This window comes from Eublepharis macularius, chromosome 1 (assembly GCF_028583425.1).
Source record: "Eublepharis macularius isolate TG4126 chromosome 1, MPM_Emac_v1.0, whole genome shotgun sequence".
NCBI lineage: Eukaryota > Metazoa > Chordata > Lepidosauria > Squamata > Eublepharidae > Eublepharis > Eublepharis macularius.
In genome coordinates, this window is record NC_072790.1 from 166,140,840 (window position 1) to 166,168,776 (window position 27,937).

General features: G+C 41.0%; 1 protein-coding gene across 10 annotated transcripts in view; it reads left to right on the forward strand.

Moving 5' to 3' along the window:
• Positions 1 to 27,937, forward strand: part of LTBP1 (latent transforming growth factor beta binding protein 1) — a 416,097-nt gene that overhangs the window by 174,350 nt on the left and 213,810 nt on the right. For all 10 annotated transcript variants that reach the window (XM_054976893.1, XM_054976903.1, XM_054976911.1 and 7 more), the window contains 2 exons: positions 19,604 to 19,706; positions 23,093 to 23,164. In XM_054976893.1, the coding sequence (XP_054832868.1) occupies positions 19,604 to 19,706; positions 23,093 to 23,164 (175 nt within the window). The remainder of the gene's footprint in view (positions 1 to 19,603; positions 19,707 to 23,092; positions 23,165 to 27,937) is intronic.

The following is a 27,937-nucleotide window of genomic DNA, read 5'->3' on the forward strand; positions in this document are numbered from 1 at the left end:
TGAAAGGCAGTCCAGTTTAGACTAAGATGTGGGGATCAGAAATTTTGCGATCCAAGATACTGGGATTCATCCTACTTCTTAAGAATCAGGTTTTCCGCTTGGAGATGTTACTAGATCTGTGCTTACAGACAGACACTGAATTTTCATCTGTCAAGTATAGTGCCTTTAATCAGGCTTAGCTGATTTGGCTACTGAAGCTCTTCCTTAAAAATAAGATCTCACCAGTTAATCATGCACTAGTCACCTCCATATTAGATTAATATAACACGCCATAGATGGGGTTGCCTTTGGTCTGGCAAGGTCACTTAGTTTAAAAAGCGGCAGCAGGGATGCTAAAAGGTATCACCTATTTGGTACATGACTTGCCAGTATTTAGACAGCTTCACTGGCTGCCAATTAATTTATAGAGTTCAAGTACTGTTTCTTTATTTTAAAATCCCAAACAATTAGGGGCAGGCGATGTAATGATTTCAAGTAAATGTGTGCATGTGTCTTTAAATGCTTGGTGTGAGATAGGTGAAGAGTGGGGATGAAAGAGAGGGATGAGTGAGAGATATGATTGGTTGATGACTGAGAGTGTGGGCAGAGTGAATGCAGTTTAGACAGAGTGGAGAGAAAAGTTTCAGTCAGAAGAAAGCAGGCTAACTGTGTGTTGCCTGAGTATGTTGAAGTATTTATGAGAGAAATATAACCTGTATGGAACCTGAACTGAGTGTTTCTGTGAGAAAATATTGAGTGAGGAAAAGAGAGGCTAGCTGTGTGCTGCCTGAGTAACTTTAAGCACATGTGTGAGAGAAATATTGAGTCAAGAGAAAGAGGCTAACTGTGTGTGAAGCCTTAGGAGAGATCTGTGTGAATGAGTTTATAGGAAGTAACTTTAAGAACCGAGAATGACTTTTATGAAACCGATACGCTTCATTAAAAAATAAAAGTTTATTTTGGTTTTGTTATATCCCAGAGTAGCTGTCATTGCTATATCCCATTCCTGTCCTCAGGGCCACATAGAACCACGAAGGAGCCTGACGCTTAGGCACGTTACCAAAGGGAACATTTAAATAAAATATCTTGCAATATAATCTTCCTGGTGGCAGCAGCAAACTACCCAGAGGTTGTAAGGGAAAGATTAAAGGTAAAATCTACCCAAGAGAAGTAAAGGGTCATAACAGGCGACCTGTTCCCATTCAGCCCTATCTGACAATTACAGTTGGCATCCAAAGGTTCGCCATATTTGTTTCTTCCTTCAGAAACAATGGGTGGCTCTTAGGGACAGAGCCTTTTTCATTGTGGAGTTTCATCCCTGTAACCCTAAGCTTGGTGTCAAATCTGACGGCTTTCTGGTGCCTGGTTAAGACCTCTTCGTTTGTCCCAATCTTTCAGATAATTAGTTGTATGTGCTTTATTGTGGTTTTTTTTGTTGTCCTAGCCTTCAGTGTTTGTTGTTTTTCCTGAAGTGAATAAATTTATTTAAGGGCTTAATGATTTTCTTGTTGGTATTAATTTTAAGTATCTTCTGTTAGTCATTCTTTTTCATCTTGTTGTTATATGTATAGAAATTGGTTTGAATTTAATTGTTGTTGGAAAATGCAGATTGCAGTATATAAATGCATTCAATAAATGTAGCTAATCTCTCAGGTGTCTAACAAAAGTCAGCATAGTATATTAAGGTGCTTCAAAGTGCAAGTGAAACCCATCACTCATACATTTTCTCATCGCTCATACATTAGTTTCCTCATTGAGAAAGTGTAGTTTACATATCTGTCTTGCACGGTCTACTGTTTTTATTACACCTCTTTTGATATGTGAACCACACTTTTTCAATGAGGAAACTAATCATCTAAACCACGCACTTCAAGCAAATGGCTACTCCAGAAATGAAATCAGAAGAGCAATTAAACCAAGGATTAATCAAACAACTAAGGAAAAACAGTCTCCCACAGTTAAAGTGGTTTTGCCATATATCAAAGGAATCATTGAATCATTAATATGTAGAAATGGGCAGCTGAAGGTTTTCATGTCATGGAAATAAATAACATCAGCTGGTAAATAACTTCATTAAAGGGGCAGGACATGGCATCCTTAGTAGTAGAGGATTAAATGTCCATTAGATAGCAGAAGCATCTATTACTTGATAAAAGAAATGGTATGAGTGTTGCTTGCCTAAGAAGAGTGTTTGATGAAAGACAAAGCAAATGCTGTACAAGTTCTTTTAGAAAGCCTGGAAGTACTTACGTATGAATTTTTCTCTACTTCATTTGAGCCTCTGTCTGCTTATTTGATTGTGTTGTATAGGATGATATTCTTTAACATAACAAATTGTCATTCAATGAGCTAAGGAAGTAATCAGCAAGTACATTTAAACACATTTATAGACTTTATTTAGAAATAAATGAGAAAAGGGAGCCTGACTGCTGAATAGCTTACAGAGAGTTTAAGAATGTGTCACTTCACCTTGGAACTAGTATTAGTGTGGTATGCAAAATGTAGCCTCTGAGCTGAATCCTGTGGTCATGATGATGTGATCATGATTTCAGTTATGCTGAGTCTTGCAATGCCACTTTTTATTAGATATATTGTGGCTTGTCAATAGCAGCTTTCAACAGGGGGCTGCAAGTGAGTCACAAATGACAGGCCTCTGCAGAGGAATTCTTACCCTCTCAGCCAGCTTGATTAGGCGCTGCTGTAAAGCTATTGGTTACATCTTTTGGCTGAAAAATATGGAGGGTAGGGGTAAGATCCTGTGTCCTTTTTGGAGAGTTAAAAGTGGTGATCGGACACCACTTGATTTACAGGACTTCAGATTTTTACGGGATCTTCCAAAAGGAGCAGAAGAATGAATTAAGGTGTTTTATGGTCTCCTGCAACCACAGGTAAAGAGTCAGTCATAACCTAATCTGAAGGACAGGAGCATTGCTTACTGTTCTTATGAAAAAGCTCTTTGTGCTATAAAGCTACCTAAAGATACATGTGAAACATTACAGCAGAAAGCTAAATGGGCTTTAATGCTTCAAATGTAGATTTTTGCCTGCCCCAAATTAATAGTCAAGATACTGCACTTCTATGAATAACTTGCAGATTTCTTTCAGAATGGTTGCTAGTAAGGTCCTCTTTGCAAATGCTTCCAAAAATCAGTCAGAAGGTGACGTGAAAGGAGTTTGGGAAGGGGGGGAAACTAATGAGAGTTTTTTGGACTAGGATTTGGGGCTCCTCCTGGGTCCAAATCCCTCTTCAGTTTATTGGGTGAACTTCGGCCAGTTGTTCTCTCTAGTCTTAACCCATCTCACAGGGTTGTTGTGAGGATAAAATAAAGGAGTAGAAAACAATTTAAACTTCCCTGGGCTCTTTAGAGAGTTGGATGGATAGATAGAAAAGTATGGTGATTATATGCATTTTGAAATTGACAGTATTTAGATTTCCCTTTTGTTTGGCTAAGAGATGATAAAGGAAAAGGCATTGCATTGCCAGCTTGAGGGGAGATGACTCAGGCAGAGGAAGGAGACTCAGAGACCAGGTGTGGAAGTATAAAGGCTGCAACTTTTATTGCTTACAGCTTGACAGAGCATTGGTGCTGATTAGGACATCGATACCTGTTGGCTACCCACCTGTCAGCCGATCACCCTCTTACCCCCATAGGATGCCAGTTGAGGGGTGGGCACTATGGGATGACAGTTTTGTGTAGTGGTTAAGAGCACAGGACTCAAATCTGGAGAGCCGGATTTGATTCCCCAATCTTCCACTTGAAGCCAGCTGGGTGACCTTGGGTCAGTCACAGCTTGTAGGAGCTCTCTCAGCCCCACCCACCTCACAGGGTGTTTTTGTTGTGGGGATAATAATGATATACTTTGTAAACCGCTCTGAGTGGGCATTAAGTTGTCCTGAAGGGCGGTATATAAATCAACTGTTATTATTATTAAGCAGGAACACACATGGGCATATGCCTCTGCATGATTTCCTGTTGTCATCAAGGAGCAAGCATGCCCAGACAGCTCCCAAGGTGGGCTTGTCACTGCTCTGCTCCACTCCCAAGATCCCATAAGGGGAACCTTGCTATGGGTAAACAGAGTATGCAGGCCATGTTAACCCCAAACAGATCTGTGCTCAGTGCCAAACCGCCATTAATGTTGTGACAGTGTTATCAACCAACAGCCAAAGTAAACCAAAAGAATCTGCACGTGCTTAAAGCCCCAAACAAAATAAAAGGAAAGATGGATGGGATTGCTGGCTGTCAGCGAAACATGAGGTGGCCTGTTCTACTGCACAGTGAGGATGTACAGGACATGCCGCCTGGCCTGACCAGCCATTCTTGATTAGCTGGCCCAGTTCTGGTCCAGCGATAGGCTCCCGCCGAGTCACATGGAGCCAGAAGGAGCCGCCCGGGCCAGGGCACCACAGCAAGCTCTGCTGGCTGCCCTCTCCTCTCAAACTGGCCCGTCAGTAAATTATAGTGGGGTGCATCTCATGAGAAGAATCTTGTGAAGCTTTACACTAGTGATTGTTCCATATATAATTCCAAAATTTTCCTGCATGTCCTGTTTCACTGGCTTAGTCTTTTGCGGTTTAAGTTTTGAATTGTGCTTGAGTTTAATAAAATGGTATTTCAGTTCCTCAGCAGTGCTGTTACATAAGAACAGTAACTTTTAACTGTTGCCAATATTTATCTTAAGGCAGCAAACTTAAATTTCTAAATGACTGCATGTTGGATAAATCCTTGGTTTTGGTTTTTATATGGAAATTTGCAACAGGTCCACTCCCAGAAAACTGATTTTTGTGTGATACCACACCTAAACTAAAATTGAGGTCAAGTCTATTAAACTTAACTTTTACTGCTGTTTCAGTGTATTACTCAATGTTCCATTTCACATTTAAAAATATTCCAGGGGCCTAGTCCTATGAAATGTGGTACTGAGGCATCAAGTCATAATATTGGCTAATAGCCATTACCAATGGATTCAGTACCTGCAGCCCAGACTCATTTGGCCTAATTATGACAGCTGTTGCATGGCAGAACAAGGGCCTTATTTTTTTGCTGAACTTTGTATCATGTAGGGTTGCCAGCTGGAGATCCACCAGAATTACAACTGGTCTCCAGGCCACAGAGATCAGTTCACCAGGAGAAAATGGCTACTTTGGGGGGTGGACTCTATGGAATTATGCAATGCCAAGGTCCTTTCCCTCCCCAAACCCCAGTTTCTCCAGGTTTCACCCCCCCCCCCCAGATCTCCAGGAATTTCCCAACTTGGATCTGGAACCCTAGTATCATGCCATGCAGTTTAGCATACAGAAACAAATGAATCTAGAATCTAGAAACAAATGGTAAATGTTAAATGGATCTCCCCAATAGCCATAGCCAAAACTGAAAACATCAGCAAACAATAAAAGAGCCTTTCTAAATAATGAAGATGTTATTAGCTTCCTAAAAGTGACCAGATAGATCTCTCTAGGAAGGATTTCTAAAATGAAAGTGTTACAACTAAGAAAGCTCTGACTCTAGCAGCCACAGCCTTGCTTCAGATGGCAGTAGCACTCAGAGCTGGTCCTCATAAAGCAACATATATTGGAAGACCCTAATTAAGTTTAATAATTTAGTGGAAGGGACTCTTCAAGAATCCCAAATCCTGTGTAATCCTGCTTCCCTGTTTTATTATGTAGGAATTTAGGTTTTCCAATGGCAATTTTGGCATTGCCTCAAAGCTTTATATTTTGATGAAATCCATTTGATCTGTAACACTGTTAATCTCTGTTCCTGCTACAGTACTGTACCTAGCAGACTTGGGGAGTTACATATCAATAACTCTCACAAACCTTCACAAAAGCTCTCTCTTTATTTTCACTCATTCTTGCTATCTATTGTGGCTGTGGGAACTTTAGAAACTTTTACAAGATCCATGACTGCAGGGTGTGTATAGATTTCCTTCCTGTGTAAGTGAATTTTTGGTACACAAAGTTATACAGGAAGTTGCACTGTTATGTACCATAATTTATTATGCTAAACTGAAGGAGTTATTCTCAGTGTATACTTTTTAAAAGCTTTATGATCAAACTAGAATGTGCAGGAAACAGAAATATGGAGAAATTCTAAAAAAGTATGCTCTGCATTCAATTACTGGAATAATGGGTTGTATAAACTGGAAATGGAACCAACTCTCAAGTTTTCTGTTAAAGGAGACTGTACTCTAAGACTTTTAAATATTAGTATCTTGCTTTGCATATAGTGTGTAAATGTAAACCAGTTTAAACGAGTAACCTGTTTATTGTATGGATCTCATGCTATGCCATTAATTCAGGAAGGGTTTGAATCTACTTTGTCCTCCTTTCAGTAAATGCAGGGGGGTGAAGTCTTAGGAGGAGTTGGGGATCTGCAATTATAAATTAAATATAATTCCCCATTGCGCCTTCATTCCTTCTCCCCTTTTTCCTGGACTGTATATTTCTATGTCTCCCTTCTGTTTTTTGATGTGGAGTTTGTCACAAGTCTGTTCCTTTAATCTGGGCCAATGTTTTAGACTGTCCTAGTCCACACTGGGCCTCAGCGTCAGAAAGAACAGCGAAAAAGGAAGTGGTATTTACTGTAGTTACACACAGAGAAAACCTGTTAAACTGTGCTTCTATTTAAAATGGAACTGCCTTCTTATTCTGATGCCTAGCATTGAAGACAAACCAATGATAATTATTTTGCATAAACCTTTGCATTATTTAAGTTTGCACGTGGCTTTGAGAAACAGATGAGGAGTGTAGTGAAAGTATAGTTTTCTTTAAGAGCTCAAGTAACATTCAATGTATTCGATTCGAATAACATGTAGTGCAATATTGAGCATTAAAAAAAATCTAGAGGAAAAAACAACTATTCAGATTGTTCCTAAGGGTTCTTGGATTACATTTGTAGGCACATGAGCAATTTTTTTTTGGTATTAACTTCTTGTTCTCAATTAAACTCTTTTTGGTTGGTATAAAACTGGTATAAATCTTGTTACCAGGTGTGTTTGGAGCAGCTGGTGGGAATGGTTGAATCTCTCTCTCTCTCTCTCTCTCTCTCTCTCTCTCTCTCTCTCTCTCTCTCTCTCTCTCTCTCTCTCTCTCTCTGTCCGTGCACACACACAGGAAAAGATCTAATGTTATAGAATGGATGTAGGTTGATGAACCAAACTACAATTCCCAGGTTGATAAGGTCTGGGTAGGGACAGCACTACTGATGCACGTACAGAAATAGTTGTGTATGGGGAGGAACTCTCTGGAAGGTTCCCCAAACATTTGCCAAGAAAGGCTGTAAAAACCAAGCCAAGGGAAGTTTGCACACTATTATCCAAAACAAAGAAAACTGTGACAGAATTAAGTTGTAAGAGGTGCATGTGATTAAAATTTCCATCCATCTGTGGAGTATGACAAGCTAGCAGAATCTAAAAAATCCTGGGTTACAGAAACACCAAATAATTAAGTCTGAGAACATTTAGTACAATCTGGTCAGACAATAGAACAAATCGTCAGATTTCAGCAATTGTATAATGCAAAATACATGAATCAAATCCAGTCTGGCTCATACCATCAGAATTCTTTAGACACAGACTTTAAAACAGTGCCTCAGGCTTTACACATTTTTTCCATGTTTTTACCAACTCAAATTTTATTTTCTAATGATTCCTTCAAAAGATGTCCAATATCAGGGGCTATGTACATGCCAAAGAGGAGAGAAAGAACAGTTTGAGAGAACTGGTAGAAAAACTATATTGTCAATATATAATACAAATGGGAACCTGCAGGGACTTGTGGGGGGCATCTCATTTTACCCTCCCCCACCAAGTCCTCTTTCCCTTCCCTTCCCCCCTGCAGCCTCTCCCCCTTTTTCTGCTTCTCTTCTTCTTGCCCACCTTTGTCTGTTCCCCTGTCTTCACTTTTCTCACTTTTCCCACCACTGGTAGCATCTCCCCTATGGCCAAATTGTGTGGTGCTGGCTTGATTGGGCCCAGTTGCAGACCAGTTGCCTGCAAGGACTTGTAAAGGGGGGGGGTACTTAACTTTCCACTGTATCTCCTTCACACACTATTTCCATTTTCTCTCCTCCTGGCAACCTCCATATGCTCACCTTTCCCAACATCCTTCTCTCCTTCAAACCCATTAAACAGCCTACCTTTTTTTTGCTCCCCCTCTTTATCTATATTTCTCCCCCTCTTTATTTATATTTATCTATATTTTGCTTCCCCTCTTTATCTATATTTCTTTATTTTATTTATGTACTGCCTTTCTCCACAACAGGGACCCAAAGCAGCTTACAGCATTCTATTTGCATCCATATTATCCTTACAATAACCCTGAGATGTAGATTAGGCTTTGTGTGTTTGCGCCCGCGTGTGCATGCGCACTTGTGTGTGTGTGTGTGTGTGTGTGTGTGTGAGAGAGAGAGAGAGAGAGAGAGAGAGAGACTGGATCAAAGTCACCCAGTGAGCTTCCAAAGCAGAGTAGTGATTTGAACTTGGGTCTCTCAGATTCCACTCTGAAACTCTACACTATACTATACTGGCTTTTGAACAGTAGCAAGCAACCAGGCCTGAGTGAGTTATGCAAGTCATGTGGTGTCAAGTTGCCCAGTGGTTGCTTCTGGGCCTGGCCCTAATGAATCCTCCCTCAAAGGCCAAAATGTCCCTAAAAAGGGCCCTCTGCTATTTGTCAACAACATCCAAGCCTGGAATACTGGCTAACCTTTTACAGTTGCCTAGCAACAGCCACTGAGGCATCTGGTTAAAGCTACAGGCACTCCTTTTATCATGTTGGGTTTTTTACCTCCCTCCCATGTATTTCTTCATAGATTTTAAATTTTTCTACAATCCTAGGGCATTTGTCAGGTGTTTTGAAAGATCTGTCTTATCCATTCATGGCTACAAACTCTAGAATTAAGTATCCTCAGATCAGGGCCACTTGGTTATTGGTATATAAGATTATTTATTTTAAAACTTTTATATCTTTCCTTTCCTTCTAAGGGCCCAGGGCTCTTATCGAATGTAGTATTAGTGATTGGGAATGGAACGTTAGAGAACAGACACCAAACAATGCATTGCATTTTAGAAGAGGCCTTACAAGAAGATAATTTCTTTGTGATAAGTTGTCTGTACTCAAGAGAATGAGCATGGCTAGTTATATAAGGATTTCAAGAGTTCTTTAATGTCTTCCACAGATTATTTCATCTAATGAAGGTACTCTGACTTCCCTTTTACAAAATGCTCTTGTACTGCCTTGTACTTAGTGCCTTGTACTGATATTTATTCAAAAAAGCCTTATGTAAATTTACATTATTCTATCCCTTCTCTAGCTGTTTGATCTGCATCATCCATCCTGTGTACAGCCTGCTGGCTATTTTCTTCATGAACAGTTCTGGCCAGTTAAGCATCTTTATTTCATCACATCTTTACTCTTTAGAATATGAATATTTTAATTTGATACATATGTGTGTTTCTGTGCATTAAAAACACACTACAAGTTGGTCAAGCTTAGCTTGATTGTTTAACAATAATGATCCGTTGTAGAAGTTCAGGAAATCTGTTTCCTGTGTCCTTGAAGAAATTCCAAATTAGGCAAATGGACTGCGTATGTTGTTATAGAGAAGATCCTCCCACTCTTATCACAGAGCTCCTTTGTAACATGTGCCAATTGGCTTGCATACTGTTGGGCCTTTACCCATTGTAGGTGTAGCTATCTGCACAGCATGTTTTTAAATCCTAACATTCAACATGTCAGACAAGATTAACATAATGATTGTAAATAGCTGGCTAAACAGAAGTCCAGGTTTCCCTTAAGGATTAACTCTAACCTCTAACACTGTCCCAAATCATTCTCTTTAATCAGTAGCTAAAATTCACATTAGATGATTGTTTCAACCATAAGTGAGCCAGTACGCTGTAGTGATTTGATTGTCAGACAAGGATCTGGGAGACCTGACTTCAAATCCCCGCTCAGCAGTGGGGTTTTCTGGGTGACTGTGGCCCAGTCACACTAACTCAGCCTAACCTACCTCACATAGTTACTGTGAAGATAAAATGAGGAGGGGAGAACCTTGCATGCTTCCCTCAGGTCTTTGGAGAAAGGGTGGAATAGAAATGTACTAGACAGGAACATTTGTTCATTGCATCATACTCCCTAAAACAAGCAATTCCAATATGACTGTGTTTTTCAAGGTGGGATGAGAACGTATGTAAGTTGGCCTTGTGTCTGATTATCTTCTTATATCAGGGTAAAGAGCCTGATTTCCTAGTTCAGGGGCAATTTTTTTCCTATATAGGTCAGTTCAGAATGGATTAGGTCTGCCCTTTTTGCTGCATTGAGTTCTCTAAATATTTTGATGCGCTATTCAAATCATGTTCTTGGTGGACTGATAATTTTGTTTCCTCTGTGACTGGCATAATTTGAGTAGTCCTTAGGTAGCTTCTCTTGCTAACAGTAACAATAGCTGTCTTGTAGGTGACTGTTTTTAAAGACCAGTGAATCTGAGAGCCTCTCATGCTACAGTATCGCCAAACTTAGTGGGCATAAACCTAATCAGGATCCTTGGATAGGAAACCACTTGAAGCCCCATGGAAGAGTCCAATACAAGTACAATAAATTAAAAAGAGCATCAGACTTTTTTCTTTAGGTATTTTCATACACATCACAAACACAAATGTTCTTTCTTGTGTTGATAGAAACTTGACAACAGCCTGATCATCTCTTGAGTGCACAGGCTGTACTAAGAGGAAGGACAGCCACCATTATGCCTTGGAAATCAGAGGACTTTCACTCTAGATTTACTGTTGGGATAGCCTGATATTCCACAAGGCAATGATGGCAACAGCTTTATTTAGGGCAGTTTGCATTTATTGCATCACAGAATTACCACGTTAGTATGCTAGTTTGGGCTTCAGTATAACCCCACATGGTGACATTCAGTGGAGGCCCTGGAACTAAAGGTTTTTTTGTGAAGGTTCAGCATGAAAAAACTGTGCAATTTTGAAATTTCAGGGAGATCTGTGGCAGAAAACTGATTTGGTGATGATAGAAATATTCAGAATCAGTTTTTACCCTCCTATCCATTCTTCCCTATGACTTTACAAAGATCATTACCATTATGACTTTATAAAGATCGTTACCAGTATGGCTTGTAATTAGAGATGAACTAAATTCTCATTGGATTTTGAACGTAAATGCAAGCATATGCACGTACACACATGGCAAATCCTATTAGCCAAGATGAGATTCGTAAGTTCTAGAATGCAGTTGCTAAAGGGGTAAAAAGGGAGAAAGAAATCTTATGCACCTGATCTTGGCAAAAGTCAAGGTCCATGAGAGTCTGGGAGAAAGGAGACAAATGGCATGCAGCAATGCTATATTATTGGGTGATCCCAGTTGGTGATAAGGGTGCAAAAATAGGAAGCCAGTGCAGATACTGAGGCCCGCTCAAAGTCAACATGCCACGATGGGCATGATAGTTGAATCTGGGGTAGATGAATTTACGGTAGGGGTGATTGCTGGGTGGAGCCTTCTGTGTTGTCATCAGTCCTAATCAGTGATATATCATTGGAATCTTAAGGGGGGGGGAATTGATAGGATCACCTCCAAGTAGACCTTTTCCACATAATGGGCTGTTTTTCTGTTCACACGCAGGACTGTCTAAGAGTGCTATAATTTTACAGGAAACCTAACTTTTCTTTTAATTTACAATTTTTATTGTTTCAATATATATTTTATAATACAAACAAACAACCTTTTGAACAACCACTTATAACTTTAACATTAAACACTTGGAGTAGACAATCATAGTACGCATATTGTTATGATGATTCACATTAGCTGTATTTGACTTTTAATAGTTTTGTGAGGCCCCGCCCTACCCGCCACCGCCCCCCCTGCTCCACCGTGCCCTTGGGCCTCGCTGGGGTGGTGGCAAAGGATCTCCCTCGGCCTCAGACTGGGCAGGGGCAGCAGTTTCGCCACTGGCTTCTGCCTCCTACCAGCTGCCTGGAGAGCCTCCAGCCGTTCCCTCTCTCTCTCTCTCTTCCACACTCTGGCCTTGCTCGCTCTCCCTGCCAACTTCTCCTCCTCGGCGTCCTCAGGTTCCTCCCTTTTATGCCACCACCTTAACCAGCTTCCCACCCCCCTACCAATCCGCCACCGTGCTCTCCCTCCTCCCCACCTCGTGCTCTGCTGTCTGCCCCGTCACTGGTGCTTCCCCCTGTCTGTTCCCACATTCTTTCTCTCGCCCGCCTACCTCCTCCAGCCCTCTCCCTTTCCAGCTCCTTGCCAATACCCGTTCCTCCTCCCCGGCCCGGGCCAGCCTCGTCACACTGGGGAGCCCTCCCAACCATCTGCTCCCCAATCAGGCCCGGTGCTGCTCGGTGCTCCCTTCCCCCTTCTGCTGCCCACGTCTGCGCCCTCCCCCTTCCCGGCGTGGGCCTCGCCCGCCCAGCCACCATGCTCCCAGTCAGTCGTCCGCCCGGCGAGGGTCTCCCTGGGCTTCCCCGGCCCGCTGCTGCTGGCGTCGCCGGGGGTGTCGGCCCCGGGCCCGTCAGCACGGGCCATGGCGGCGGCGGCGGCGCAGCGTTCTCTGGCCCCGCTGCTTCCTTCGGCCTGCGCCGCGCCCAGGCGTCACTCCGCTGCTGTGCCTGTCAGCGCTCCTTTGACCCGGCTCTCCCCAGGCCTTGAGGTGAGTGGGGGGGGTCTGGCGAGCGGGGGGCATCGGCGGGTCCCAGCCCGGGGCTGGGGGAGGGCCTGGTCGGGCCCAGTCTGGGGCAGGAGGTTCCTGCTCTGGACAGGTTTCAATAATATATTAATGCTTTATAGTATTCCATATTTGGTATTGTTTGAGGAAACCCAACTTTTAACTTGCCATGCACACATGCCTGACTTCAGGAGGGACCAAAGTTAAGTGGTAAACGTGCAGCCTTTGTGGGGTTCCTGTATTGGGATACACCTGTTAGGTTTCAGTTCATACTAGGAAATTACCCAGTTTCCACAGATAATACCCTCATTTCGGCCTCAGGGCAACAGTCAGTGCAGCTGTGGGGGGTGAGGTGAAGATATTGTCTATGGTAGCTGGATAATTTCCTGTCCCACACCACCTTATGGACAAATTCATGGAAGAAACGCCTTAGCCATCAGAAGCCTTGATGGATGACATGGACTGGATGCTGGGTGCAAACGATAGGAATGTGTTCTGGCTGCTTGTTGGCTTCCCAGTGGTAACTAATTGGCCACTGAGGGAAAGAGCTGGACTAACATTTTCCCTAGCAGCTAGAAAAAGGAAAATTGGTGTCCTTGTAAGAACACGTCTCTAACAGCAGCAAACTGATAAACTGAACTTTGTAGCTTACATTTTTTGTTAGGCCACTGTCTGGATTCATTCCCACCAGATAGAATCTGATGGCATGCCAAAAGTCAACCTAACTGAATTCTGTCCATAGAAGCAAGTGTGTATGACTGCCTTATTATGGGCTCATATGCTGCAGTTTGGAATAGGCCACCACAAGCTATGATAGATATTATGAGAATCAGGTTTTATGTATTCCTGAGAGATGGGGACTTTGACATATCTGCTTTACCACATAACCATAGCCCTTTCATCCCCATTTAGTTCTGTTTTCAGATCACATGAATTAGACTAAATTGTCCTGAATAAGGACCCTTTTTAAGTTGCTACAATTATGTTGAAGCTGCTTTTCTCTGACTTCGTCTCATGCTGCCTCAGTAATGTTAGAAAGTTAGCCATAAGATTAGTGGCTTTTAAACTGCTGAGATAATATATGAACTGTGCAATTCTAGGCATAACCTGCTATGCCTGTTGACTTCACTGGATTTAAGAGGGTGTAACTGTTTTGTTTTTTTCAAATTTTTATTGGATGGGTCAGTATACACAAATCATAATATTCAATATAAACAACCATCCCATTATGTCACTCCCACCCATTTCCCCCTCTTTCAGTTGACTTCCAACAGTTTTCCATTCTCTTCATCTACATTACATCGCTATCTCTTATAATATTACTTTCTATATCATAATATATAGTATAACATATCTATATCTGCCATATTTAAAATAAATCTCTAAAACTACTTTCAAGATTATAATATAAAATATACTATATCATTCTTGCTTATATACTATCCATATTTTCACCTCTAACTAATCTAAAGTAAAGATCCATTCCCCCCTCTTAACAATTATCCAAAGACCACATTTTGCTTTTCATGTCCCACTTTTTTTCCACATAATTCTTAAGTTTCTCCCAACTCTTAACATATTCCACAGTATATTGTTCTTTCAACTTCCTTGTTAGCTTGTCCATTTCTGCCATGTTTAGTAGTTTCAGAATCCAATCTTCCACTGATGGTATCTCTTGAGTCTTCCACAACTGCGCATAGGACATCCTAGCCGCAGTAATCATATAGAACACCATTGTTCTGTCCATTCTATCAAATTGTTCTAGGTTCAAACTTAGTAACAACAATTCTAGGTTCCTAATCACATTTTTCTGTAAAATATCTGACATAACCTCTACAATTTCCCCCCAGAATCGTTTAGCTTTTTCACAAGACCACCACATATGATAGAAAGAACCTTCATGCTTCTTACACTTCCAGCACTTATCTGACATTTGACTATTACCATTTACTAACCTTTTTGGCATTAAATACCATCTATACATCATTTTATACACATTTTCTCTTATAGTGGTACATGTAGAAATTTTTATAGTATTTTTCCACAACCTTTCCCAAGCTTCCATCGGTATATCTTTGTTACAATTTATTGCCCATTTCACTATCTGTACTTTAACTACCTCATCTTCTGTAAACCATTTTAACAAAATCTTACATACTTTAGATATCATTTTTCCCCCTCTTGAAGTAGACATTCCTCTAACTCCGAGTTTTTTATTCTAAATCCTACCTTTCTACGATCTGTATCATATAAATCTTTTATTTGTCTATATTGAAACCAACCATATTGAAATTTCAGTTCTTCATTATTTCTAAGTATATATTTATCATGGTCCACTCTAAGAATTTCTTTATATGTCATCCACTCCTCTCCATCATATTCCACCTTTGGATTCACAACTTCTGCTGGTATAATCCACATTGGAGTCTCTTCATCTAAATATCTCTTATATTTTTTCCAGACCACAAATAAACTCCGTCTCACAAAATGATGCAAAAACATCGCATCAGCTTTAATCTTCTCATACCACAAATATGCATGCCACCCAAAAAGTTTATTATATCCTTCCAAAGTCATAATTTGTGATTTTTCAGTAACATCCATTCTTTCAACCAAACCAAACATATAGCTTCATGATATAATTGCAAATTCGGTAATTGTAGTACACCTCTTTCCTTGGCATCGTATAGAACCTTCATCTTCACTCTAGACTTCTTTCCTGCCCATACAAAATTCAAAATCTTCCTTTACCATTTTTCAAATTGCTTATTGTCTTTAACAATAGGTATTGTTTGCATTAAAAACATTATCCTCGGGAGTACATTCGTCTTAATTACCGCAATACGACCCAACCATGACAAATTCATCTTATTCCATTTCGACATACCCATATCTATTTGTTGCCATAGTTTGTCATAATTGTTTTTAAAGAGGTCAATATTTTTTGCAGTCAATTCAATACCTAAATATTTTGTTTTGCGGACTACTTCACAGTTTGTTATGTCCATTAATTCTTGCTGTTCTTGTTTAGACATATTCTTACATAATAGTTTGGATTTATTCTTGTTGATATAAAATCCTGCTAAATCTCCAAATTCTTTTATTTTCTCCAACAGTCTTGGCATATTTTGAATTGGATCTTCCACTATAACCATAACGTCGTCAGCAAATGCTCTAACTTTATAGGAAAAACCTTTAATCTTTAAGCCTCTTATCATATCATCTTCACGTATCTTTCTAAGTAAAATTTCCAATACCATCACAAACAACAAAGGAGAGAGTGGACACCCTTGTCTTGTACCTTTACTTATTCCCAACTTTTTTGTTATATCACTATTTACAACTATAGCTGCAGATTGATCTTTGTATATTGCCTTCACTGCTTGGATAAACATCTTACCCAATTACATCTTTTCCACTGTAGCAATCATAAAATCCCAATTTAAATTATCGAACGCTTTTTCTGCATCTACAAAAAAGAAACCAACTTGTTTTCCTGGATTCTTGTCATAGTACTCCATGGCATTCAACACTACTCTTAAGTTGTCTTTTATTTGTCTGTCTGGCAAAAAACCTGCTTGTTCCTCGTCTATAAACTCCACCAACCAGGCTTTAAGTCTTTCAGCCAATATTTTTGCAAAGATCTTATAGTCATTGTTTGTCAAAGATATTGGTCTATAATTTTTAACATTAGTCAAATCCTGTGTTTCTTTCGGTATCAATGTTATGTTGGCTTCATTCCATGTTTCTGGTATTTCCTGCCCTTCTAATATTGCATTCATTACTTTTAGCAACAATTGGACTACTTCATCAGCCAAAACTTTATAGGATTTAGCCGTAATTCCATCTGGCTCTGGCGCCTTTCCACCTTTTGTTGCTTGTATCGCCTCCATAATCTCAGTTATTGTAATTTTAGCATTCAATTTGTCTCTCAATTTCTTAGGTACTTCTGGCAAATTCAAATTATGGAAATATTCTTCCATTAACCTTTTGTCAATACGTTTTCTCTGATATAGTTTCGCATAATATTTATAAAATGCTCTTCCAATTGCATTTTGATCAAATAGCTCCTTTCCATCTTCTATAATTTTACTTATTATTTTGTTCTCTCTCTTTTTCTTCAGTTGCCATGCTAAATATTTCCCCGGTTTATTGGCTCCTTCAAAAGTTTTTTGTTTCAGTCTTTTCAGTTCCCATTCCACCTCTTTATTCTCCATCGCTTTTATTTGTTCCTGTAGTATTTTAATTTCATATTGCAATTTCTTTTTACCTGGTCTTTTCTTTAATTGTTGTTCTTTTTGCATTATTTTTTCTTGAATTTCTTTCAATTTCAGTTCTTTATTTTTCTTGTCTCTGGCATTTAAGTCTATAAGTACTCCTCGAATAACCGCTTTATACGTATCCCATACTTTATGAATTGACACACCCTGATCCACATTATATTGAATAAAACACCTAGTCTCTTTTTTAAGAACATCCAAATTTACTTGGCTATGCAAGAGGTCTTCATTTATTCTCCATCTCAATTTTTTCCTTCTCATGCCAAATCTCCACAACATAGGATTGTGATCAGAACTAACTTTTGGCAAAATATCCATCTCTTTTGTTCACACTGCTAATTATTTAGTTGCCCAAATCATATCTATTCTTGACAGTGATTGATGAGTTGCTGAAAAGAAGGTATATTGCTTTGTCTTTGGGTTGTGGATTCTCCAAATGTCCTCTAAACATTTTTGTTTTGAAATTCAAAAAACGACTTTGGCAATTTCCCCATTTTATTTTTACTCATGTTTGTTTTTGTATCTAGTTGTAAGTCCACAACACCATTGAAGTCCCCTGGCACAATCACTTGGTCATATGTTACTTGATCCAGCTGCATCCTTATTTCGTTAAAAAATTGTTCTTTTGCACCATTTGGCGCATAAATTCCCAAAATCAATGTCTTTTTCACATTACATTGAAATTCCACCGCCAAGTATCTGCCATCTCTGTCATTTACAATCATTTTTGGTTGCAGCTCTTCTTTTATATAAATTACAATTCCTCTCTTTTTTTGCTTAGTTGCTGCCACAAATTCTTTCCCCAATTTCTTATATTGTAAATACTTAATATCTTGATCTCTTATGTGGGTCTCTTGTAAACAAATTATATTGCATCTTTGTTTGGCCAGCCAATGAAATAATGCCTTACGTTTAGAGGGTGAATTAAGTCCATTAACATTCCATGAAATTAATTTGTACTCCATATTTAAAGTCTACTTATTTGGGGTAAGTCCTTATTCTTATCCAATAGGAACACTTCCATTGCATGTCCTGATTTGATCACTTGTCTCACAGATTGGAACTCAAATCTCAGGCCTTCAGGTAGTTCCCATCTATATCTTATATTCATCATTTTCAGCCTCTTTGTCAGATCTCTATATTTCTTTCTCTCTTGCAAAACTCGCTTCAGTAACTCCTTCATAATTCTGACCCTTTTTCCTTCAAGTACCAATGGGGATTCAAAATGTTTCCTAATAATTTCCTCCTTCGTTCTCTTTGTAGTTAACTGGACAATAACATCTCTTGGTAGATGCTTTTGCTCTGCATACTTTGAGTTCACTCTATAGACTGTATTCAGATTTGCAGCCACCTCCTCCTTTTCTTTATTTAAAAATTCTGCTATCATATCAGTGATTTGTTTCAGAGTAGACCCCATTGTCTCCGGCACACTTCTAAAGCGAAGTTGTTTTTCTGTTGCTTTACATTCCATCACAACCATCCTGTCACTTAACGCTGATGTTTCTGCCTTTAAATTTCCTGTTTTCATTTCCACCTCCTGTACCTTTTGTTGTGTAGTTTGAAGTTCCTTTTTTATCTCTTCAATATTTTTTGCCAGCTCTGCCACTTCTGATCTTATGGCCTCTTTAATATCCTTCAATAAATTTTGCTGTGCCTCCTGCATCTGCTTTTGTGATTCCTGAACCATTTCTTGTATTTCTTTATTGCCCTCTGTTACTTTCTTATCCAAGTTCTCAATTGCCATCTGCCAGTCTCTATCTTTATCTTTCTTCGACATCGTTGGGCTTGCCTTAGCACCCCACGAGTCTGCTCTCTTCCTCAACTCCGTTTTCTCACCTGTCACTCTAAGCTGTCGTAACAAAACTTAAACTTAATAATGTTCAATTATTACCTTCAAGATGTCAGGCGTTTTTCTTTTTTTTCTGTGGTACAGTCTGTGGTGAAGTCCGCAACTTTCCCGTACTTAAAATGGCGAATCTTGCATCCTCTTTAAAATGTCAGGCGTTTTTTCTCGATGGTATAGTCTATGGTAAAGCCTTCAACCTTTTACCACACTTGAAATGGCGACCTTCCGCTTCCTCTTTGGGTCTTCTGTCCCATGTTGTTCTTCTTCCCTTGTTCCCCTTCCATTGCTCCCCCAGCACACTTCCTGCCCTTCTAGCCACGGCTCTTTGCTTTTACATAAAGTCAGCATCTCACGATTTTTCCGCCGCTTCCCACACTCCTTCCCTTCACGTCGTTATCTCTCAAACCACAGGTATGCAAAACAAAACGTCTTTTTCACTCTTTTTAGCTCTCTTATATTCAAAAAGCCTCCATTTCCACTCCCAATCACTTTCTTACTTCCTCTGCTTTAGGTATCTGTCTCTTTAATTCAATATACCTTGGTCTTTGTTCAATTATCAAGCCCGTTAGGGGAGATAGCAATCTTCACTTCTTTTTGTTCTTCTTGGGTGTAACTGTTTAAGATTGAACTGATTTGGCTCTAAAACTAGCCCAAAGAAAGCATTTTGCATATTGTGTAATCTGTGGCCTAGCTGCTTAGTGCTGGGATTATGATATGTCATAGTGATTTTGATACAGTAGCATCCTAGAAATGGTTTGTCTTTCAGCACCACTAATCTGAGATTTTCCAACTTCAATTTTCTAGTGTGGCAAAGCACTTCCGGGTCTTTCAAAACAAGAAGATTGCTGTGGTACTGTGGGTACTTCCTGGGGTTTTCATAAATGCCAAAAATGTCCAAAGAAATCAGGTAAATGTGTTTATTTTTTCAGTTTTTCTTTCAATCCCACCATTTTGCATTTACTGTATTTACTAAAAAGGGAGATGATCCTGATCCTTAAAAATGTCATACACACACACACACAAACTATTGGACATAATTGTAACTTTTATGTGAATGTAAAACTACCCCCTCTTTTTTTGGTGGCATATCTGTGAAGAAACCTAGTCTTGCTACTGTATGTATAGCATTTATTAAAACCGCTATGAGCATATGGTAGTGTTGCCAGGTCACCTCAACCTCTGGGCGGGAAGTGAGAGACCTGGCACTCTCCTTTGTAGATGGCTTCACGTGAGCTGAGCAATGACATCACTTCTGGAAAGTAATATCATCGCATAGGACCTTGTGCCGCCCCGGGAGTGCTCATGTGTGCTGCAGTGGGCTGATTTCAGCCCGTTTGGGGCAGCGCGATAGGCCCTGGAGTGCTCCTGCACTTCGCAGCAGGCCAATTTCAGCCCCAAATGGGTCTTTAATCGGCCTGCTGCAGAATGTGGAGGTGCTGCCAGGAGGGCCCTGGAGAGCTCCTGTACTTCACAGCGGGCCAATTTAGGCCTGATTAGGCAAATTTGGGGCCCAAATCAGCCCACTGTAGTGCACGGGAGTGCACCATGCCACCCAGGATCGTGTCCCAGGAGGTGTGTTTCTCCACCTTTTGGAGCAGTGGGTGGAGGTTGGGAGTGGGGGATCCCCTGCCCCAAGCGGGGGATTGGCAACACTAGCATATGAATACCCTTTTGAGGAAAGAACATGAGAAGATGAATAACATTTTGTATTTTAAAATTAAGGTGTTTTGCGTTCCATGCTGCTATCATATAATTGCTGTAGCATAGCAGTTAAGCAGTATAGCTGTTGTAGCATAGTGGTTGAGTTGTTGGGCTGTGAATCAGCACTCTGTAATTTGAATCTCACTCCTGCCATGAGCTCAGTAGGTGGCCTTGGGTAAGCCACTCCTCTCAGCCCCAGCTTCCCAGCTGTATTGTGACACTGACTTTGTTTTCCACTCTGCGTGAGGCATTAATCTGTCTAGAAGAGCAGTATGTAAGCGCCGTTGTTGTAGTTTTTGTTTTTGGCAACAATAACAGCAAAATCAGTACCCAATTAAATTACAACGTAATATTCATACATACGGAAGTAGGTTCATGAGGCACCCATTAGAAAAGAGGACTTTCTGCCTCTTGTGTTTGGCATCACCTCTAGTGCACGTCAACTTTTTAAAAAAAGCATTCATGTGCTTACTATGAAGCTAAGCAAATGTGCTCATCTCATAGATTCTCAATAAGCACTAAGGAAATCAAGCAAGTTGTTAATACTTTTGACATTTAACTGGTATTTAACTGGCCTGGTGGTTGACTCATTCACAGGATGCTGATTCAGGGTCACTTTGTTCCCATGACATTTTGACGTTTTTCCTTACTAAAGTAGTATTACTTGCCAGACACTAATCATGTTGGATGAAAGTCAGCTTTCCTTGACATCTTCTATGGTTCTGAGCTTTATGCCCTTGACATGAAATTGAAATGTTTTTAAAATGCCAATAAAGAACTAAACTGATTCTACAAAATGATAATCAGTAACATTATTTAAGGCAATTCAAATAATTTAATCATAAAAATGATTCTGTATAGCAAACTATGTAAATTTGAGCTTAAATCTGAGAATAGGCGCCAGCCATAATGTATAGCAGTAAAATTAAGAAATAAATACTTATCTGTGTAAACATAGCAGATCTATCCAGCAAATCAAAATCCCAGGTGGTGAAATTGTTACAATCCTCTTTTTAAAGAATTTGACACAAAAAGGATACCCACAGCGAATTTTGCAAACATCTCTCACCAAGGCTATTGCTAAAGGTAGGAGTGAACTACTAAGGGGCAAGCAAACAAGTGACCCTGGAAGGCTTGTATGTAGCTTACCGTACGGTTCTATAAGTGCAGGCTTTAAAAAGAGCGTACGTAAAAACTGAAACATATTAGATGACATACCTATGTGTAACAAAAAACACATTATTGCCTATAAGAAAACAGCTAGTTTGAAAGACCTTTTAATACATAACAACACTTATCAGAATATGAATTTACAGCTAGTATTTCCAGGATATAGCCTGCCAATGGGCCACTTTCCTTGTGGGCATTGTTGCTTCTGTAAGAATACCAAACCAATGAAATATTTCATCAACTCTATTGACAATAAACAATGTTATCTCAAATAATTTATTACTTACAAAAGTGATCATGTGGTATATGCAATAGCATGTGGATATAAGAACATAAAAACATAAGAGAAGCCATGTTGGATCAGGCCAATGGCCCATCCAGTCCAACACTCTGTGTCACACAGTGGCCAAAAAAACAGGAGTCATCAGGAGGTCTGCCAGTGGGGAAGGGACACTAGAAGTCCTCCCACTGATTGCCCCCCAAACACCAAGAATATAGAGCATCACTGACAGTGGTAAAATCTACACAGGGAAGACAAACAGATCTCTCAAAATCAGACTCTCAGAGCTAAAAAGTAACATATTACATCACAGAATTGGTGCCCCTGGTGCAACATTTTATAGAGGATAGATGTTAAAAGAAATTCTGAAGGTCAGTGTTTTCTACAATGTTAATTTTCAAAAAAGTTTTAATAAAACATCTTTTGTGAATGTAAGATATGGAATGTTTGTTAAGGTATGTATGCTAATGTGGAATGTTTGTTAAGGTATGTATGTTAATGTTGCTGTTGGTTTCTAGACACTAAGAATGCATTCTGAATTGTACTTTGCACATGTTCTGTATAATTGTCCTGCTGTTTAATATATTTCATTTATTTATTTATTTATTTATTATTTTTATTCCGCCCTCCCCACATTTCCAGCAGGCTCAGGGCGGATTATTTTTAAGATGATGTATTAATTATCTATTTACATATTATTTTATTGATAGATCCCCCTGATGAAACTGATGTGAAATGTGTATAGGTTAACTTATAATTAAAGAATTCTTCCTTTTGCTCCAGTTGCTGCTCCTTCATTTTGCCTTGGTGTAGCCCCCCCCCCCCCCGCTTCTTCATTGTAAACAGAGTTTGCCATAATATCCAAATCAGCAAATTGTTTGAATTTGCATTGCTATAATGTGGAGATTAGCATTAATCATAGTTACCTGCTTGAATTGTCACAGTAACTATAGTTACAGCAACTTGAAAATGGAGAAGGGAATCAAATGTGAGAGCAGAGAAAAGAGATAAAGAAAAAGATCATACAAGCCCACATTTTCCTGATTGTCTGAATTAACCTATTGTGACTTTTTTCATTAATAGTTTTGTCTGAATTAACCTATTGTGACTTTTTCATTACTAGTTTTGTCTTTCAATTTTAGTTATCTCTGGATATAGTCCAGTGGTGGACTGTCCACAAGGTTACAAGAGAATTAATGCTACTTTTTGTCAAGGTAAGATTTTTTTGAGTTATTAGCATTTTTTGAGTAATTCCTCTGAGGTAAAATGAGTATTATGTAAATGAGATAATAAGACTGGTCTCATTATCCAAAATAACTGATGTGGGTTGTAAATGAACAGACAAGAATCGCTTGATGAAATGGAAGGAAATATCACACACTTACAAGGATCATCTTGACGCCAAAACTATATCTGAATTAAAACTGCTGTTTCTTGTGTTACAAAGCCAGAATCACAGGTTGTAAAAGAAAACACATGCTAGAAACAAAAAAAAGTGCTTTAGTATCACTTATAAAGTGGTCTTTATAGAGGTCAAACCTTTTCATGAACAAAGCTGTCAGGTTGTCTAACTTCAGGCCATTTTCTTGGCCAGTCTGCTCTGAACAACTAGTATCACATTTGGAGCTGCTAAAAGAGGAATGTTTTCCCCTTGTCTCCAGAACATCCAGCTCCTCAAATTGTCTAAACATCTGATTGCTCTAATGTTTCTGCAATCAAAAAATCTCTTCAGTTTACAAACCATATGTGGTATCAGCATGATTAACAGTCACCTACTGATTATTTCCTTTCATCTGAGTGAACTAATGTAATGAAACAAGTCTCCTACTGATGTGCATATGAATAACAAAATATCATTTCTTTGTGGATAAATTTGAACATTTTAGTAAAAAGGCTGTCAAATTAAGATTTGCTTCTTTTGGTAATATAACAGTTACTTTTCTACTTAGTAATGTATAGCTTATAGAGACTTAGAGACCCCTCTTTGTGTGTATATTCACAGTATATTATACATATGTAATGTTAGTTATTTTGACCATTTAAGGACTATGTAATAACGGATTGTGTTGTGTTTTTCTATACTTTTAAAAATAGAATCAAAATTAAAAGGAAAAAATAATATATTTATTATGTTCTTATTAAAGGATTTCTTGAAAAAGAGAAGCTGAACTGAAAGAACAGCTGCTGAAAGGCTTTACTCGTTTTTTTTTAGGCACAAAGTACTTTGCCAGTATAACACTTTGCTAGAATAAAATGTACACTTAAGAACTGGAAAATTATCTGGATGGTTATTGTTTAATAAGAATAATAGATGGCAATTTCTTCTGCTTCAAGCTTATATTTGTACATATATATTTATTTTATTTAACAAAATTCGTTCCCTGCCTTTCTCTAGTGGTCCGGAGTGGGGCAGTCATAACTAGTGGGTAGCTCCTCCTCCAACTCTTTCGCAGGGGCCGGACAAAAAACTTGCGATCCTTGGGGGAGGGGCTTCCAGGAGTCCTCAGTTTTTTCCGGCCCTGCTCAGCAGGCGGACACGGATTTTTCGAGCTCTGAAGAGCTGCGATCCTACAAGACTGAGAAGGAATCAGAACAGGCGCGGGCTCGCTGGGGAAAGGAAGGCTTGGTCCTCCACCCCCCCTCCCTCCCCCCCCACCGCCGGAACAGGCGGCAGCGGCAAGAGAGTCGCAAAAGCGAGCGCGGGGCCGACGATCCTAGATAGCTAGGACCCGGCCCCTGCTGAGGCTGGAACGAAACGACGGGGATCGACGCTGCGTGCGCGCGCGCGCGCGCGCGCGTGCACGGTCCATAGGAAGCCGAGAGCTCCGGGACAGCGGAGGCCTCTAAAGCGCGCCAAACGCACGGACTGTGAGTAAAACCCTGCGGAGAGGTTTCTCGAGCCTCCGAAAACGGCGGGGGGGGAGGGGGAATCGGCTGAACCAGGAGGGCCTCTGATAGAGCCTGGGTGGTTGTGAGCGAAATGGAGGGAAACGGAGTAACTTCAAAGCTACAGGGTTCCCTCTCTATCAGAACGGGTAGACCCGCTGATGGCTTGGCAAATCTGAATGATAGCAAGAAACCCCGGAATACTCCAGAGGGGTATGGTGGGGGGGGGAATGCAGCCGTTTCTCTCCTTCTAATTCCCGCCCACGCTTACTTTCACTTTAGGAGGAAAGTTTTTGGCGGGAATGGCGTCCCAGGCCAGTAACAGAGAAAAGCAGATGGAGTCAGACTCCAATACCATGGACTCCCCAGAAAGACTAACACAGCTTCACACTGTCCAAGGGGGGCCGTCAGGAAGCAGTGACCCTGACCTTGCAGGCCCTGAGGCTAAAGCAAACATCTTGGCCTGGCTGCAAGCTGAAATCAAAAAAGGAATTGATAATGCTGTTAAGGACCTTAAAGGCCGTACAGCTAGCCAGAAAAGAGACAGAAAAGAGTCTAGCACCTCTAAGGGGAAGAGAAAACTCCTAACTTCCGTTAAAACTAAAGCAAAAAAGAGAAAGCCCAGCGAGTGGTTAGAAGAATTGTCCAGTGAGTCAGAAGAATCCCAGGGCAGTTCAGAGTTATCAACTCAATCATCAGGGAGTGAGGAAGGGGAGTTGTCAGAGGAGGAAGAGGTGGATATGGATAAAATACAACCCAGTCTATTTCCACCTGATATGTACTCCAAATTACTGGCAAAGGTACTAAGGACCTTAGAAATATCAACACCAGCGGCAGGTAAATCAGAGACAGAAACTCCCTATCCACAAGGCCTAGAGAGAGCGCTCCCAAAGATGGGGCCCAAATCTACTGGAGTGCCTCTACCTGCGATCTTCCATGATGTTCTGAGGACGGAATGGGATAACCCTGCAAAGCCAAAACTTTACCAATCTATCTTTCATAAGTTTTACGCCCTAGGTCCAGATGATGCAAGGAAAATCAAGCTCCCCATGGTGGATGATCCAGTGACCAGTCTAGCAACTACCTCGGTACTCCCCATGGACGCAGAAGGTATGCCAAAGGACCCTTCTGATAAGAAAATTGAGCAGGCCCTGCGCAGGGACTTTGAGGCATCAGCGGCATCTCTTAGATCCTCGGCCACTGGGTCTCTGTTCGCGAGAGCAGCCTACACCTGGGCCTCCGACTTGGCAGCAGCTGGCAGGGAAGTACCGAAAGAGATAAAGAACGAAGTAAAGAAGATAGCACTGGCAGCAGCCTTCGCAGCAGACGCCACCCTGGACTCCTTCCAAATGTCCTCCAGGGCCATGGGTTTCAATGTCGCGGCGAGGAGGAACACATGGTTAAGGAATTGGGATGTGGACCCTCCAGCACGCAGCAAGGTGGCAGCGATACCATATTCAGGGGAAAAACTGTTTGGTGACGCCCTAGACAAGTACCTAGTAGAGAATGCAGAAAAGAAGAAGGTTCTACCTTCAAAGAAGAAAGACCCCAAGTATAAATGGAAGCAATCCTTTCGGGATCTCAAAAGACCTGCCAGACAACAATCGGACAGACCATTCAAAAACCGGTGGCAACCGAGACACAGATCAGACAACAGATCCTCTACCTTCAGGAAGTCTTCCTTCCAGCCAAAGGGTCAGAAGAAAAATAACCAGGCATGACTACTTGTACCCTGGGAAGACGGGGCAAGTCGGGGGACGCCTTCAGACCTTCGCGTCACAATGGAAAAGGACAGTGTCAGATCGATGGGTACTGGAAATAGTATCCATGGGCTACTCCCTGGAATTGGAGAAGACACCTCGCAGACGCTTTATCCAGGTGTTCCGAAACCGATCACAGACGAAACACAAGGACATAAAAGCGGCCATCAACCACCTTTTGCAGATCAAGGCGATAGAGCCAGTGCCAAAACAGTACAGGAAACAGGGCGTGTACTCAGTATTCTTCACCGTGCCAAAGAAGAATGGAGAAGTCAGGGCCATTCTGGACCTCAAGTGGCTGAATCTGCACATAAGGTCCAGAAAATTCAAAATGGAAACAATGAAGTCTACCATGGCGGCCATCCAACATGGGGACTTCCTTGCATCGATAGATCTCTCCGAGGCCTATTTACACATTCCTATTCGGCAAGACCACAGGAAATTCCTGCGCTTTGCCTACGATGGGAGGCACTACCAGTACACAGCCCTTCCCTTCGGCCTGAAATCGTCTCCGAGGGTGTTTACCAAAGTACTGATTACCTTGGTGGCCTTCCTCAGAACCCAAGGAGTAGCCCTGTCGCCGTACCTCGACGACATCCTAATAAAAGCACCATCCCTCCAATCCGCGGAGACAGCAGTAACAACGACGATCAACTGTCTAGAGAGTCATGGTTTCATCATAAATCGTCAGAAAAGCATCCTTATACCAGCTCAGAGAATCGTACATCTGGGGATGGTAGTAGACACGGTTGTGGGCAAAACCTACGTATCCCCGGAGAGACGGGTGAAAATTCTCTCCCTAGTAAGGGAGATACAGACAAAACGAAGAATGGAGGTTATGCACCTGGCCAAGCTTCAGGGCATGATGGTGTCTTGCCAAGATACCATTCAGTGGGCCAGGTTTCATACCAGACCCCTACAGAGGTTCCTACGCCCCCATCAGACGGCCATAGCCCAACGGTGGCACAGGATTGTGGAGGTTCCCCAAGCATTATCCAGGGAACTGGACTGGTGGCTGGTACCAGCCAGGTTCACGGAGGGCTCCCCGCTCAGGGAAACAAACAGAACAGTGATGACGACGGATGCCAGCCTGAAAGGGTGGGGAGCGCACACCAAGGACAGGATGGCACAAGGGGTGTGGCTCCACGAAGAAAGGGAAGCCAGCATAAACCTCCTGGAACTCAAGGCAATAAGAAACGGACTACTAGAGTTCACAGCGGACCTAAAGGACAAAGATGTCTTGGTGAACACCGACAACATGACGGCGAAAGCCTACATAAACAGGCAAGGAGGCACGAGATCCAAACACCTGATGACAGTGGCGAACGAGATATTCATCTG